This window comes from Glycine max, chromosome 14, assembly GCF_000004515.6.
Source record: "Glycine max cultivar Williams 82 chromosome 14, Glycine_max_v4.0, whole genome shotgun sequence".
NCBI lineage: Eukaryota > Viridiplantae > Streptophyta > Magnoliopsida > Fabales > Fabaceae > Glycine > Glycine max.
The window spans coordinates 27,317,420-27,331,067 of NC_038250.2; the positions used below are offsets into that span (position 1 = coordinate 27,317,420).

At 34.4% G+C, this 13,648-nt stretch overlaps 2 protein-coding genes across 3 annotated transcripts; one reads left to right on the plus strand and one right to left on the minus strand.

The window, feature by feature from the left end:
• The first annotated feature begins 2,968 nt into the window (after window positions 1-2,968).
• LOC102665811 (RING finger protein 44) lies at window positions 2,969-4,198 on the plus strand. Its single transcript, XM_006596702.1, has one exon. The coding sequence runs from the start codon at window positions 2,969-2,971 to the stop codon at window positions 4,196-4,198; it is 1,230 nt and encodes a 409-aa protein (XP_006596765.1).
• A 498-nt stretch (window positions 4,199-4,696) lies between these two features.
• Window positions 4,697-11,851, minus strand: LOC100812776 (prolyl-tRNA synthetase associated domain-containing protein 1). Of its 2 annotated transcripts, none has more exons than XM_006596128.4 (12): window positions 11,662-11,851; window positions 11,375-11,434; window positions 11,228-11,281; window positions 11,077-11,137; window positions 10,897-10,973; window positions 10,381-10,430; window positions 7,586-7,668; window positions 6,343-6,413; window positions 6,096-6,249; window positions 5,363-5,499; window positions 5,184-5,282; window positions 4,697-5,018 (listed from the first exon to the last, which is right to left on the minus strand). In XM_006596128.4, exons 1-12 carry the CDS (start codon window positions 11,698-11,700, stop codon window positions 4,947-4,949), a joined length of 957 nt encoding a protein of 318 aa, XP_006596191.1. In that variant the 5' UTR covers window positions 11,701-11,851; the 3' UTR covers window positions 4,697-4,946. The 2 variants fall into 2 exon arrangements, with proteins under 2 accessions (XP_006596191.1, XP_006596190.1); XM_006596127.4 differs by having other exon boundaries at window positions 5,363-5,505.
• Window positions 11,852-13,648: the final 1,797 nt, after the last annotated feature.

Consider the following 13,648-nt stretch of genomic DNA (forward strand, 5'->3'; position numbering starts at 1 on the left):
CATTAATCAAATCAAAATAACATGCTACCTTGTGGGAAAATTAATTAATTAGTCACTTGGTTTAGGGAGTTTGTCCAGCTTAATAATTAGGATCATGCTCATATTTCTAAGGTAAACAATCACTACTAGAAAGAATGGTTTTAACATCGCTACGTTAACATCGGGTTTTGATAAAACCGATGTTAACAAAAATGCGATGACATATTTGTAAATAACATGAGTTTGTTAATATTGATTTTTGAAAAAACCGATGTTAACAAACTCATTTTCATATCGGTTTTTGAAAAAACCGATGTTAACCTTTTTCCTTTTATTGAATCTGCCTCCCCTTCTTCTTGGTCTCACTCTCACTCTCCACGGTAGCCCAACGGCTCCTCAGTCTCACTCTCCATGGCGGCACTTCAAGTCCTTAGTCTCACTCTTGCTCGTCGTCACGTCTCTTCGTCTGGGCTCTGTCTCTTCGTAAATTGGGATAACATACAAAGACGGTCCTATAAAACGTCTTCGTATGCAGTCTTGACATGTCATCTAAGACGGTCACAAAGACCATCGTAAATTGGGATAACATACAAAGACGGTCCTCAAAACCGTCTTAAAATGTAAATTTTGATTGTCACCTACTAAGACGGTTATTGTAACCGTCTTTATAATCCAAAATTATCTGTTCACTTTAAGACGGTTATAGAAGAAACGTTGTAATATTTGACGCATACTAAGACGGTTATAGATAACCGTCATAGTATTAAAACCTTACAACGACGGTTTCCATAACCGTCGTAAAATAGCTCATACATTTTATGACGTTGGCATTAACGACGGTTAAAAACCGTCGTGACATGGGCATAAGAACCGACTTAAAATCCAAATTTTCTAGTAGTGATTTTTTCTCCTTTTCATTTCTTTCTTCGACCATATATCATATGTTCCATTATATAACATTTTTTTTTGTCTCACTTTTCAGTGTTTGCCAAAAAGTTAAAATGTTGAAGGCAAACATGAGAGAAATTTATGGGTATTTAATAAATTTAAAATTCTATGAAATTTTGTGTCTTTTATATTTATATTGTCTTTTTCTTTGAGAAGAGTTTTGACACTTTTAACTTTGATATTTTTTTGTTGATTTATTATGCATTTTATTTTTTTATTTAATAGGTATTGACACCTATGAACAATTGGAAGAACTATGATCTAATTTAATATCTGATTATTTTGATATGCTTTCATATGCTTTTTTTATTTGTCTTTTTGAATTGAGTTGATTTGTATAATGAAAAAATATGTCTAACATGAATGACTATATGTGGTGTAGGATAAAGGTGAGCTTTCTATGGACGTGTGATAGTAAAAAAATGCACTATACAATGAGAGTACAATGTAAAAAATTGAAATTAAATATATTTTTTTTAACAAAAAAATTATTATTTTTAAATATTAACTATTTTTTATTTCCTACCTTATCATCCTTCCTATGCAATCCTCATTGAGACACGATTCCATGGCGAACACTAAATGTAAGCACCTTTATAAGCTTAAATCAAATCATCAAAATGATTCATATCCAAAATATCATAATTAAATTATTGTTTTTTCACATTACTAATTAAATTATAGAAATTATAAAAGGTAATAAATTAAAAATAACAAATATTTTGTATGTAAATCATCCAATTTTTTAAATTTACAAATTTTAATATAAATTTGTGCTCATATGAAATAAGGATCAATAAACTCATATATACTAATTTTAATAATTTTAATAAGTGTCTATATTGTTATTGGATAGATCGTTATTGATTGTACCCAAATCCCAATAACAATACATTGAGTATGTGTTAGTCAAGTTTCTTTTTTCATGCACATGATTAGAAATTAAATACTGATTGGCATGCTTAAAGAACTTAATTATTTCAATAAGATCAAAAGTATTATATTATCTTTAGATTTATAACTTTTTAGTATAATCTCTGAGTTTAATTACCCACAAATCTTCGGTAAAAAAAATTACCCTTAAATCTCTCTTTTTTAAATAATTAATATTAATAAATTCATTCTTTTTATATCTTAGTCAGTTCATTTCTTCATGGTAGAAATATATTTTTAAAAGAAAAAACTAATAATTAGAAAGTGTAATATTAAATATTTGTCATTAATATTTCTTATTAAAATTATGCATATATTAAATTTATATATAAATAATTATATATATAATTAAATCATATGATATATCTGAATATTATATTATTTAAATAGAATGATTTTAATATATTTTTAAAATATTTACAAACATACTCACTGATATTTCTTATATAAAATATAAAGAATTGAAAATTTTATTAAAAATAATAAAATAATATAAAAGTTATAGATTATAAAATTGACCCGTATTACGCTATTTTTGTTAAAAAAGAAAAGTTTCAATTAACTTTTAGACAACGATGCAAATGTCCCACATGACCCACCTATACGCGGATACTTTTTTTCTTACTCTTATATTGTATATAAAACTTAACCAAAGAAAATATATAGAAACCTATTATGATCTTAACAAAGTCCAATCGTCCAAAATTGCCTCTTAAACAAGGAAAGAACAAGGGTAATTCAAAGATTACAAATATAATAATCTACATAATCTCATCTTTCACTTTTCCAAGTGCTTAAAATTAATTAATTGCCCCCACTGTCGTTTTTTTTCTTAAAGTTGTTTCCTTTTGGTTCAGTCCCTTTTGTTTGTGCTCAGTGATGTGGTACGTGTAGTGCATGTGACAGCAACCACTTGCAAATTTAACTAGAGAGAGCGTTACTTAATGACCAAGGAGCAAATGGAAGATAAATTTTGAGATGGCCACAAGTTGAAGCTTCCTCCGAAAACAAGCACACACACTCAACTTGAAACTCATTCTTGTGGATATGGTAAATGGCTATAAATTTGCTATAGTACTTTACAGTTGAATATATTCCTTGCAAAGCCATGCCAGTGAACCGTGGCCAAGGCCAAACCACAAGGTGGTATCAGCTATGCTTTATTCCCACTAGTTCAGACAATTCAGATGATTCAGACATAGAATCTGTAGTCCTAACTCCTAGTAACCTAACTCAAACTAGTAGTACATGGCAAGAACTTTCTCCGCCGATACCACCAGAATCAGAACCTGAAATTGATTGGAGTTTACCACCACCACCACCACCACCACCACCACCGTCACCGCCACCGCCACTGCCAAATTTTCTACCACTTCAGAGAGTTGTACTAACTCTTGGTACTCCAACTAGTAGTACATGGCAAGAACTTTTTCCACCGTCATCACCATTGTCGTCACCACCACGTCCAACTCGAATTAGTAGTACATGGCAAGAACTTTCTCCGCCATCTTCACCATTGTCATCACGACCACCAACAAACCTAGAACCTGAAATTGATATGAGTTTGTCATTGTTATCACCACCACCACTGTTACCAGATTTTCTACAGTCTCGGCCTCTTCAGAGAGCTTCGGCTAGAACATTTAATATTGAAGTACAACAAGATAGACACCAACCTCCAAGTCCAAGTCATGTGTTTGAAGGTGATCAAAGTGACTGCTCAATGAATGTCAAGAATGGCATTACAAGGGTGAGAGTCTCAGAGATAGATAAACTCTTTCATTGCCCCATTTGCATGGATGAGTTTAAAGTGGGTGGTGACAAAGCATGCCAGCTACCCTGCACCCACACCTACTGTTCTGAATGCATTCTTCGTTGGCTTGACAACAATAAAACATGTCCAGTTTGCAGGCTTCAGTTGAATGGTTGTAGTTTTGATAGCATAAATTGCAATAATGGTTTGGACTCACAACCTCAAATTCCGTCCCTGCCATCACGGTCACCAATAGTTCATAATGATTCGCCCCAGCGTTGGGAGAACTTTTCCCAATCCCCTCCCTACCTTTTACAAGGTATAGAGAATAGCATCAATGATAATAATGGTTTGGACTCACAACCTGAAATTCTACTGCCGCCGCCGCCACCACCACCATCAGCTCATAATGACTTGCACCGGCCCTGGGAGTACTACTTTGAATCTCCCTACCTTATAGTACAAGATATAGAGAATAGTGAAGGTGGTAACTCAGATGAAGCTGATTATGATAGTGCATGTGATGAGCTTGGCGATCCTCATGAAGATGGAGCTTCTCAGAGTGTTCCTGCTCCACTAACTTAAACCATCAGTGCATTCAATTTATAATACTATAAACCACTTCTGAATGGTGATATTCATGACCTGTTGCAACTTGGATTTATTGTTAATTTGCTTGTGTAGCATGCTTGTCTGTCCCTTATTTTCGTGGTTTTGACCACCAGATAATTTGGATGCAGAAATTTTAATTTAGAATTTAGATGCCCTGTGTTAATTTGGTAATTTGACGGACTTCAACTAAGTAAACTATGCTGCATAAATAAGAAACGTAGTCAAGGTAGTAGCTATAGACCGAAAATAAATAAATTAACCTGCGTATTTGTATCGAATATATTTAATGAGCTCCAGTTTTAATCATATCGTTAGAGTTAATTATCAGACGAATTTCCTTTATGCTTACTGAATAACTAGCTTGGAATTTCAACTAAACTTTGATACCAAACGATTGTTTCGCGAGCCTAAAAAGCTATGCTATGGCTATGAGTACCAAAACTTAACAAAATACAAAGAAAGAAAAAGGCCTGCCACTAAATTATGTGAAATAATTATATAGGATAATGTTGAACATAAATTTCGCACGCAAGAAAGAGTAAAGATATTTCACCAATATAATTTGTAACAAAATATCTCAAGTACCATACATTTTCTTGTATGAATGTTCAATCAATATATGGCAGAATCATAAAAGAAACATTGAACAAGTAGAGCGTAGAGTTGATGTTTTGGACCCTTTTTTACTCTCGGGTCAGTGAATCTCGAGTCATTGTGATCTTCAGAAGCGTCTAGGTTGATGGCGAGAACCAGCATGAAATCCTTCTGTGTATGCTGTGTTCTTAAATATCATCTGCAGTAGGGATCATACAGTGATCAGAACCACGTTTCCCCATATGATAAAGACATATTACCAGTAGTATATTGATGATAATTACTGCAGGTGACCAATGCTCCAATTTCATTTCTTTGATTTTCTGAAAAGGAAAATAGTTGACAGGTGTCATCAGATACTTACAGTAAGGTTTTCCAAATCTGAGCTCAGGCCTTTCCGTAGATTGTCAGACACGACAGTTCCCAAATTCTCTCCATGTTGCGTTATAGTGTCTTCCTTGATCTGTAAGATCAAGATTTTTGAGGTTTGATGAAGAAAGCATATAAGTTTGAAATTGCAAGAAAGCATACTGTTCTCTTTACCTCTGAAAGCAATAATCTTGATGTTTTATGCAATATTTCTTCGACAAATAGCTCAACATCTGCAAAGTTGCCTGACGAATGAGCTTTGTTGACTGCTTTCTCCTTTGTATTTTTCCCACTAACGCATGACTTGACAACTTTTGCTACATCAGAAAGATTCAAACGTTAGCAAGACAGTCACTCTGGTTATTAATCACTAGGATCTTCAAGCCACAAACATAGGGACTTACATTGCAGGTTTGCTTTTGCTTAATTATTATAAAAATAAAAATAAAAAAAAGAAAACCAAGCATGTTTGGTTTCACCATTTCCAATATGAATCTACAAAAACAGTAAACAGTGATATTTTTGTAATCATTTGTGAAGGAAATGAAAATAGAAAATGCTTTTTTAAACAAAACTTCCCTAAACTTCTAAGGAAAATCACGAGTATCCCGAATTAGTATTACAAAATTGGTGTCCCGCCCATTCAGATAAAACCCATATTTATCCAATTCAACCCAAAGATTGCTCATATTTCAGATGGAAAGTAAATATGGACGAAGATTCAATTATAATATACTACACTATGTTTCAAAAAATCAAGATAAGGGGATGCTCCTCTATGCGAATACCATCCAAGTAGAAAAGCAGGCAGACAGTGAAGCAAAAAGCAGTGGCTGTAATGTAACTACCAAAAAAATGAAAAAGGTGTTGTTTCCATGCTTGTGAGGATACAGGGATGAATTTTTACCTGAAATAATCTTGGGCTCATCCACAGAAACATGGTTTCCTTCTGTAGGTTGTGATGAAGGTTGCTTTTCTGGTTGGTCAGGCAAATTAATTGTGCCAGATGGAACTAGAGCAGCTAGATCAGGTGGTTGATCTTTCCCCACTGGAGGATTGGCCTGCAAGGGGATAAAGAAGAAATATGATGACTAACAATGACTAATAGGTTAGCTAATAAAAACAGGACAGGAAGTGCCCTTAAATTTACTCACCTCAAAATCAACATATGAGGGATCCCTTCCTATTGACTTGAGAAATTTGTCAAGATCATTAGAGTTTATAGCTGCAAGCATGTAGAGGATTGGACTCTAATTAATATATAGACCAGTCTAGTGCATCCAACCATAATGTAGTGACAAAGGACCTGAACTCTGATTCGTATTGTATCAAACTAGTTGAGCTAGATATCCCCAGGCAACAACAGACTACAGAAATATTTAATTTAAAACTTTGTTATGATTATGAGAAAACAAGAAAGGAATACGTAAATATCATCGACTGATGACAGCAAACAGATCATAAAGCCTCAAGCAGTTAAAAGATACAAAACATTATTTTCTAAATTTTTCTGACATAAAAAATATGTTGATTAAGAGTAACAAAATTGATTATGATAGTAACTTTCAGCTAAGCCTCCTGTTTAAGTCAAATTCTCTTCGCCACAATAATTTCTAAACTAATTAAATTGGTAATTTGGTAGCTTGACAAATATATGATAACTGATAATCTGTAGGTCTCAATTGATATTTGGTAAGCCTGAAAGGCATATATATGTCCAAGACCCACGATTTCTTCCGCTGCCTTGGTGAAAGTAAGACAACACTATTAGATCAAAATAGTCAACAGCACTTTAGCATAAATGGACTAACATAAATTCAATAGGAATTAGGAAGGATGTCTTTCCATACCAACTTTAGTGAATCACAGAATTCTAAGATTTTGATGGTTCATTATCTTGTGTAGACTATACTTATCATGTATTAAAGCTATAAGTTAAGATATGAGAACTATAGTCAAGAAATGTAACTCTATATCTCAAATGCTTTCTTCATTCTAGTCATCAAACATATCTTCTTTCTCAATTCTAGAATCAGCAAACCTAATCCAGGATTCTAATCCCAAGCATCTCCTTTATTCAATATAATTTTTGTTCATAGTCACAGCTGGACTGACTAAAATTTAATACTGTGATTGCTAAAGGTTACTTCTAGGATTTTCTACAAATAAAGCATTACCCAAAAAATTGTAAAACCATCCACAGAATGAGATACAGCAACAATAAAATTATGTAGTTATAAACTTGACTGATTTCATATTCATTTAAATTCTTAACAAGAATGCCTTCGTTATAGAATAACACTTACACGAAAGAAATACTTATTTTATAAGTTTAGAGGGTTACTAAAAAAATGTGAAACTGGAATTTTCCTTTCATAAAGGAGAATTCTCACTTACATATGGTCATGTCATTTGATAGCGGATGGAAGAAACAGAATTCCTGAGTCTTGAACCCTTGATCCAATAACAGTGAAACATCTCTTCAGAAAGGAAAAGATGTTACACATATAAGACAAATTAGTTTCTTTCAAATATATTCGCTGATTCAGTCTGAACATTGTTTGTAAACACACTTAAAAGTATAACACCACTACATAAGATGATCATCAACAGGCAATGCATTGTCATTACCAACTATCAAGGCAAATTTTGCTACAGTCACAACAATGTTAATCAATAATCATGCTACAGTTCATTATTCAATTGAAGGTCATTCTCAAGCTGATGAAAAAAGTATGAATAAATCTGAACTCAGTTTTCTTATTTCCCTAAACAGAGCTTTATAATAAAATCACTGTCATGGATTTCAATACAAACCACATTTATATTGGAATATGCCGAGGTTCTGGGTCGACTGTTGGAGAGGGGATGAGAGCTTAGTTGAAAAATTTCCTAGACTTTATCAAAATTCAGTACAACAATTAGAAGTGGTGAAAAATATCAGGAGATGGGAGGATGGTGAATGGGAATGGGAATTATCTTGGAGTAGGGAGTGGTTCACTTGGGAAATGGGAATTACAATTCAGAGATAGTTTGGCAACGGTTTTGGAAAATGCTATCTGCTTGCAACATGTGGAGGACAAATGGATTTGGCTTGAAGATGGTTCAGGGGAATACACAACTTCATCAGCTAACAAGGCATTAAATGTGCAGAGGTGGGCAAGCCAAATGGATGACGTGATGGTTATTATATGGAAGATGAAGATTCCATCAAAAGCTATTATGTTAGTTTGGAGAGCATTTTTGGGTGCCAACCACGGATCATTTGTTGAAAGGAATATGGTGCTTCAACCGGAGGAAATCTTATGCCCTTTTTGGAGTTGTAATGAATCTATACAACATGTCCTATTCACATATGATAAGGTGTATAAAGTGTGGCTGAGGTGTTATCAATGGTTGAATATATCTATTGTGTTGCATGAATCACCTATTAACAATTTTTGGAATCATTTGGGTGTTCAATGAAAACAAGTTGGTACAGGATATTAGCTTTACATCAAGGTCATGACTAAAGCATATGGACCCAAAGTTCTCATACTCCTTTGTGCAATGGATATCCAATCCTGGATCATGCTTGAGAGTTTCAACCTCTCCTTCTTTGGGATAGCTAGAACACGATGAAGTGTTGGATGTTGCATGTGGTCAGGACTGTAGGGGGAAATGAGGAGGATTCCAATTTGGGGGACATGGCAATAATGGTGTCTCCTTCTTTGGGATAGCTAGAACACGATGAAGTGTTGGATGTTGCATGTGGTCAGGACTGTAGGGGGAAATGAGGAGGATTCCAATTTGGGGGACATGGCAATAATGGTGTCTCCAAGTGGCCACGCACGACATAGTTGGTTGAAGGGTTTCCATTCATACATTGGTCAACAGGGATATTTATTGCTATCATGTTGTGGTTGCATTTATATGTATTCGGTGGTTCTTTGGGGTTTCTTTCAGTGTTGTTAATGGCGGATGACGGTTCATGGCGGAAAGCTAAAAATCCGTCATAAAAATATGGCGGATGGTGTAGCGGAAAATGGTGGATGTCATGGCGGACAAAAAAAACAAAAAATATACATATATATAATTATAAATAACCAAGTACCAACACCAAATAAACTCATTGAAATTGAAAAAAACAATGGATTGCATTCAAATAAACTAAAAAAGTCAAAAAAATTTCATGAGTTCATACAATAAAAGAGGACTGAACAGGAAAAAAAAACATGGTGTCAAATAGAAAAAAAAATAAAAATGGGACTTTCAAAAATATAAAAGGGTGTCAAATAGCAAAAAGAAAGAAAAAAACCAAAAAAAAAAGGCACCACTGTGCGTCGTCCACAATGTTCGTCTTTGCCGTCGTGCTGCCGTGGGTCGTGCTGCCGTTTGTCACTGCCGTTCGTGGTGCTGCTGGTCGCTGTGATGCTGCTGGGTGCGGGTGCTGGTCGCTGCTTCGCGAGGTCATGTGGGTGCTGGTCGCTGCTTCGCAGGGTCGTGCTGCTGCCAGTCGTCGCTGCTGGTAGTGGTGGCTGCTGGGTGTGGGTGCTGGTTCGTTGCTGTTCTGTTTCTGTTCGTGACTGCTGCACTTTTCAAAATATATTATCGGGTAGGATTGGGTCGGGTCAGCCCAACACCTACCACAAAAAAAACAAAAAAGGCCGCTATTCTGCCTTTCCCGCTATTCCGCCATGACCCGCCATGGCTATGGTGGCCGTCATGGCGCCGCCATTAGCAACCCATCACGCCACCGCTATTCGATGGCGTTTTTTCAAAATTCCGCCACGCTTTTCCGCCATGGCCGCCATTTGATAACACTTTTCTTTATGGGCTTACAATGCTTTTATCATTTGGAGTTGGTGGCTCCTCTGCTGGATATTTGGTTACTTAATATTTGGGTAGTCTATACTTAAATATGGTGTGACCTTATATGAGGAGTGATTGGAGGGATTATATTTTCATATATGAACATTTACATTTGTAATATTTGGGTATTACTTATACCATCTATCTATATTTATTTCTTATCTTTGCTGATAAAAAAATATTGAAATATGCCAAATACCTTGCTATTTTATGTTTCATAGTCCTTTATATATAATGTATCTCACAATCAGAAAACTTGATCAAAGCATCAAGATTTAACAAGATAGAAAGATTACGTATCTCAAGCAGGAAGAATAATAATGATGATGATGTATACATACCGTGCAGATTCATTCACCACTGCAAATGGAGTGACACAACCCAAGGACACCTTTGAGTAAGGAAAAACAAGAACTTTGAATAAGTTAATGGAAATTTTAACCAAGTTTTTTGGTATATACACTAATAAAATATTAAATTATGAAATGGTTTCTGTAACCAAGGTAGGAACAAATCCATAAATGGGATTAAACACATTAATTCCTGACTAACTCAATCAGAGAATGCCCCAATGAGAATTAGTTTTCTTGTGCACTATTAGCGGATAGCATCAAGCAACATGATAAAGATCTTTTATGCAAGAATCAAATTTGTTAAGCCAAGAAGTGCACAGAAACATGTCTAAATATCAGATAGTATAAAGATATCTGTTAAATGTTAACTTAATAGTTGACAACAGCTTCTTTGACAAGGTAAAACATAGACACAATACCTTCCCAATAATAATAATACTAGTAAGTTAAAGAAATAAATGACTGTTTAAGCAGCAAAAGGATAGAACAAAGTCGCAGACAAACCTGAAGTATTTCACCTAAAGCCTCTGAAGGCACCATTCTTAGACCTCCTTTTCCTAAACCAAGCCGCTGAGATAACACTGCTCGGATTGACGCAAAAAATAACAATCATGAATATCCATTAAAGCAAGGCCAAACAAGCAGGTCAACACATTCCAGTCAAAACCACAAAATTATCAGCACCTTTTATATCCACTTTGGTATCCTTTAAAGCAGAAACAAGATAAAACCGCTGTTTCTTGTCCTGTAAAACCGTATTAATCAGCCCATATGCATTATGCATACTTAAACAACAAAAGGGTGTTTTCTGCCTTGAATTCTAAACATGCATTACCTTCAAAAACAAATTTTTACTCACTCCACCCCCCAAATGTCCAACATACTTTTCCTGTAGGAACATGAATTTAGAGTCAGAAAATAACAAAACCACACATGAACAAAGTATGAACAGTGCAATCCACATTCTTTAAACGCTCATTACCCCTTCCTCCACTGTCAAAATAGCCGGATGCTCATACTGGGAAAAATTAATAAGAAGCTCCTGAAAATCACAGAACCACAACACTCAGCACAAGGAATGAAACGAAAAAAGTTCAATAAATAAAATAAAATCACAAATAAACAGTGCATCATCATCACAAATAATGGAGAATGGAGAAACTGATTGATTCAAAAGATCATGGAGCATATAAAATGAATGACATGGGACAATGAAGCACACCCAGATGAAAACAAAGTAAGGCAATTCATAATGATGAAAAAGAGAACCTTCAATCGTGCAAGAAGCTGTTCCTTCGAAAACCCCATTACTTTGTGCAGAATGGAAGAGAGGCGTTTGCAGAGGGCGAAATCCCCGGATTGGTTAAGAGAGTGTGTTGGACTCTGTTAAAAAATGTGTGGGTGTTGCTACCTGCACCATGTTTACACCCAGCATAATTTGTGCACTTTCTATTTTGTCCTTCCATATGGATTTTGCTGATGAGGCTTATAGTTACGGATTGGTCAATCAAGAGTGTAAGCGTGTTATAGGTGCACCAGCATCACTATTCTAAAAAAATGACAAAATTGTCCTTACTTATTTTTCCTCTTACGAATCAAGTTGATCCGTAAGAGAAAAAACAATAATTTATTAATTATATATTTAAAGATATTTAAAGATATTTATTTTATAATATAATTTATAAATTTAAAGATATTTATTTTATTAATTATAATATAATTAAATATATTGATTTATTTTATTAATTATAATATATTTATAAATATTGATTTATTATAAATAATTAATTTTTTAATATATTTTTTTAGAATAAATTTGTTTAGAAGATGAGATTAAAATACTTACTCAGTCCCATTATAATTATTGTTTAAGGTTATTTTATACATATTAATAAAAATCAATAAATAGATAAAAGATAATAATAATTTTATAAAATTAATATTATCATCATTAATTTATTTTTATTTTTATAATTAATCATATCATTAACATTATAAAGAATATTAAAAAAAATAATTAGTATTATATTAAAAATTAAAATACTAACTACTTTATAATACATTTTTTTACATGATCATTAGTATAAGAGGGAAAATAGTAATTATAAGAGAATTTTAAAATATTAGTATGTTATATAAAATAAGGATCTTAGATAACGAATGATGTCCATTTTTTGTTTAATTTTTTTTCTATGAAAATATTAATTTATTTTTTTGTATGACCTCTACTCATAATGTCCATTTTTTGTTTAATTTATTTTTTTCTATACCCTTTTCAACTTCTTTATTTCAATTATATTTAAAGTTACATTTAAAATTATTTTTTATTAGTTGGTAAACTAAGTTAACTAGACAATTTATAATAATTTACATATATTATAACTAAGTTAACTAGACCGTTTTAATAACACGCGTGTATATTGACACAAATGAAATACACAATCAATGGAAATAAATAAAACTAACATTACTAATGAAATACACCTGTGTCACACTCCTGGCCAACCTGAGGCATTCTTCAATCACCCCATGTGTCGATGAGCCTGGCGTGACCACCCCTAGACTCAGATGGCGCTCCAACCTCTCAGCAATGTCATCACAAATTTCCTGTTACATACAAAACAAATTGATTACACAAATTATTATGCAAATATTGAGGTAAATGACGTAAATTATTAGTATTACTTACCACTGCATGTCTAGGCTCATCCACAGATGTTGACGATGCTTCTGGCTCCGGCACGTGAGGGATATCCGTCTGCTGGGCCTGAGGGACGACTCGGGGCTGCGGGGCGTGACCATCAGGCAGAGGATCTGATGCGTGGCCTAGTGTCATGAAAGGATGCGAGATGCGGAAGAACCAGACCATGTAGTCACTGACACACTGGTCTGGCACAGCGCACACCTCACCTGCTGAAACGATATGATCTGAGTAGTGCATCCACCTGTCGTTTATATCATCATACGAGACCCATGAATCGACAGGAGGAGCAGGAATGGTTTGCGTGTATCCAAACTGCCACACGACCCTTTCTGGTCGATAATAAATAGCAACAGGCCCCCAGCGTAAGAGACTGGAATAGCATGATATGACGTGGAAGTCCCAAACCAATCGGTACTCCCCATACGGGATCCAACAGACATCCGAAATCCAGAGTCGGTCCAGGCACTCCCTCTACGCTGGCGTACGAATGCTCTTCACGGTCTTCTTTGTTGCAATCCACCTACACGCACGCAGAGAATTCTCGTCATAGTC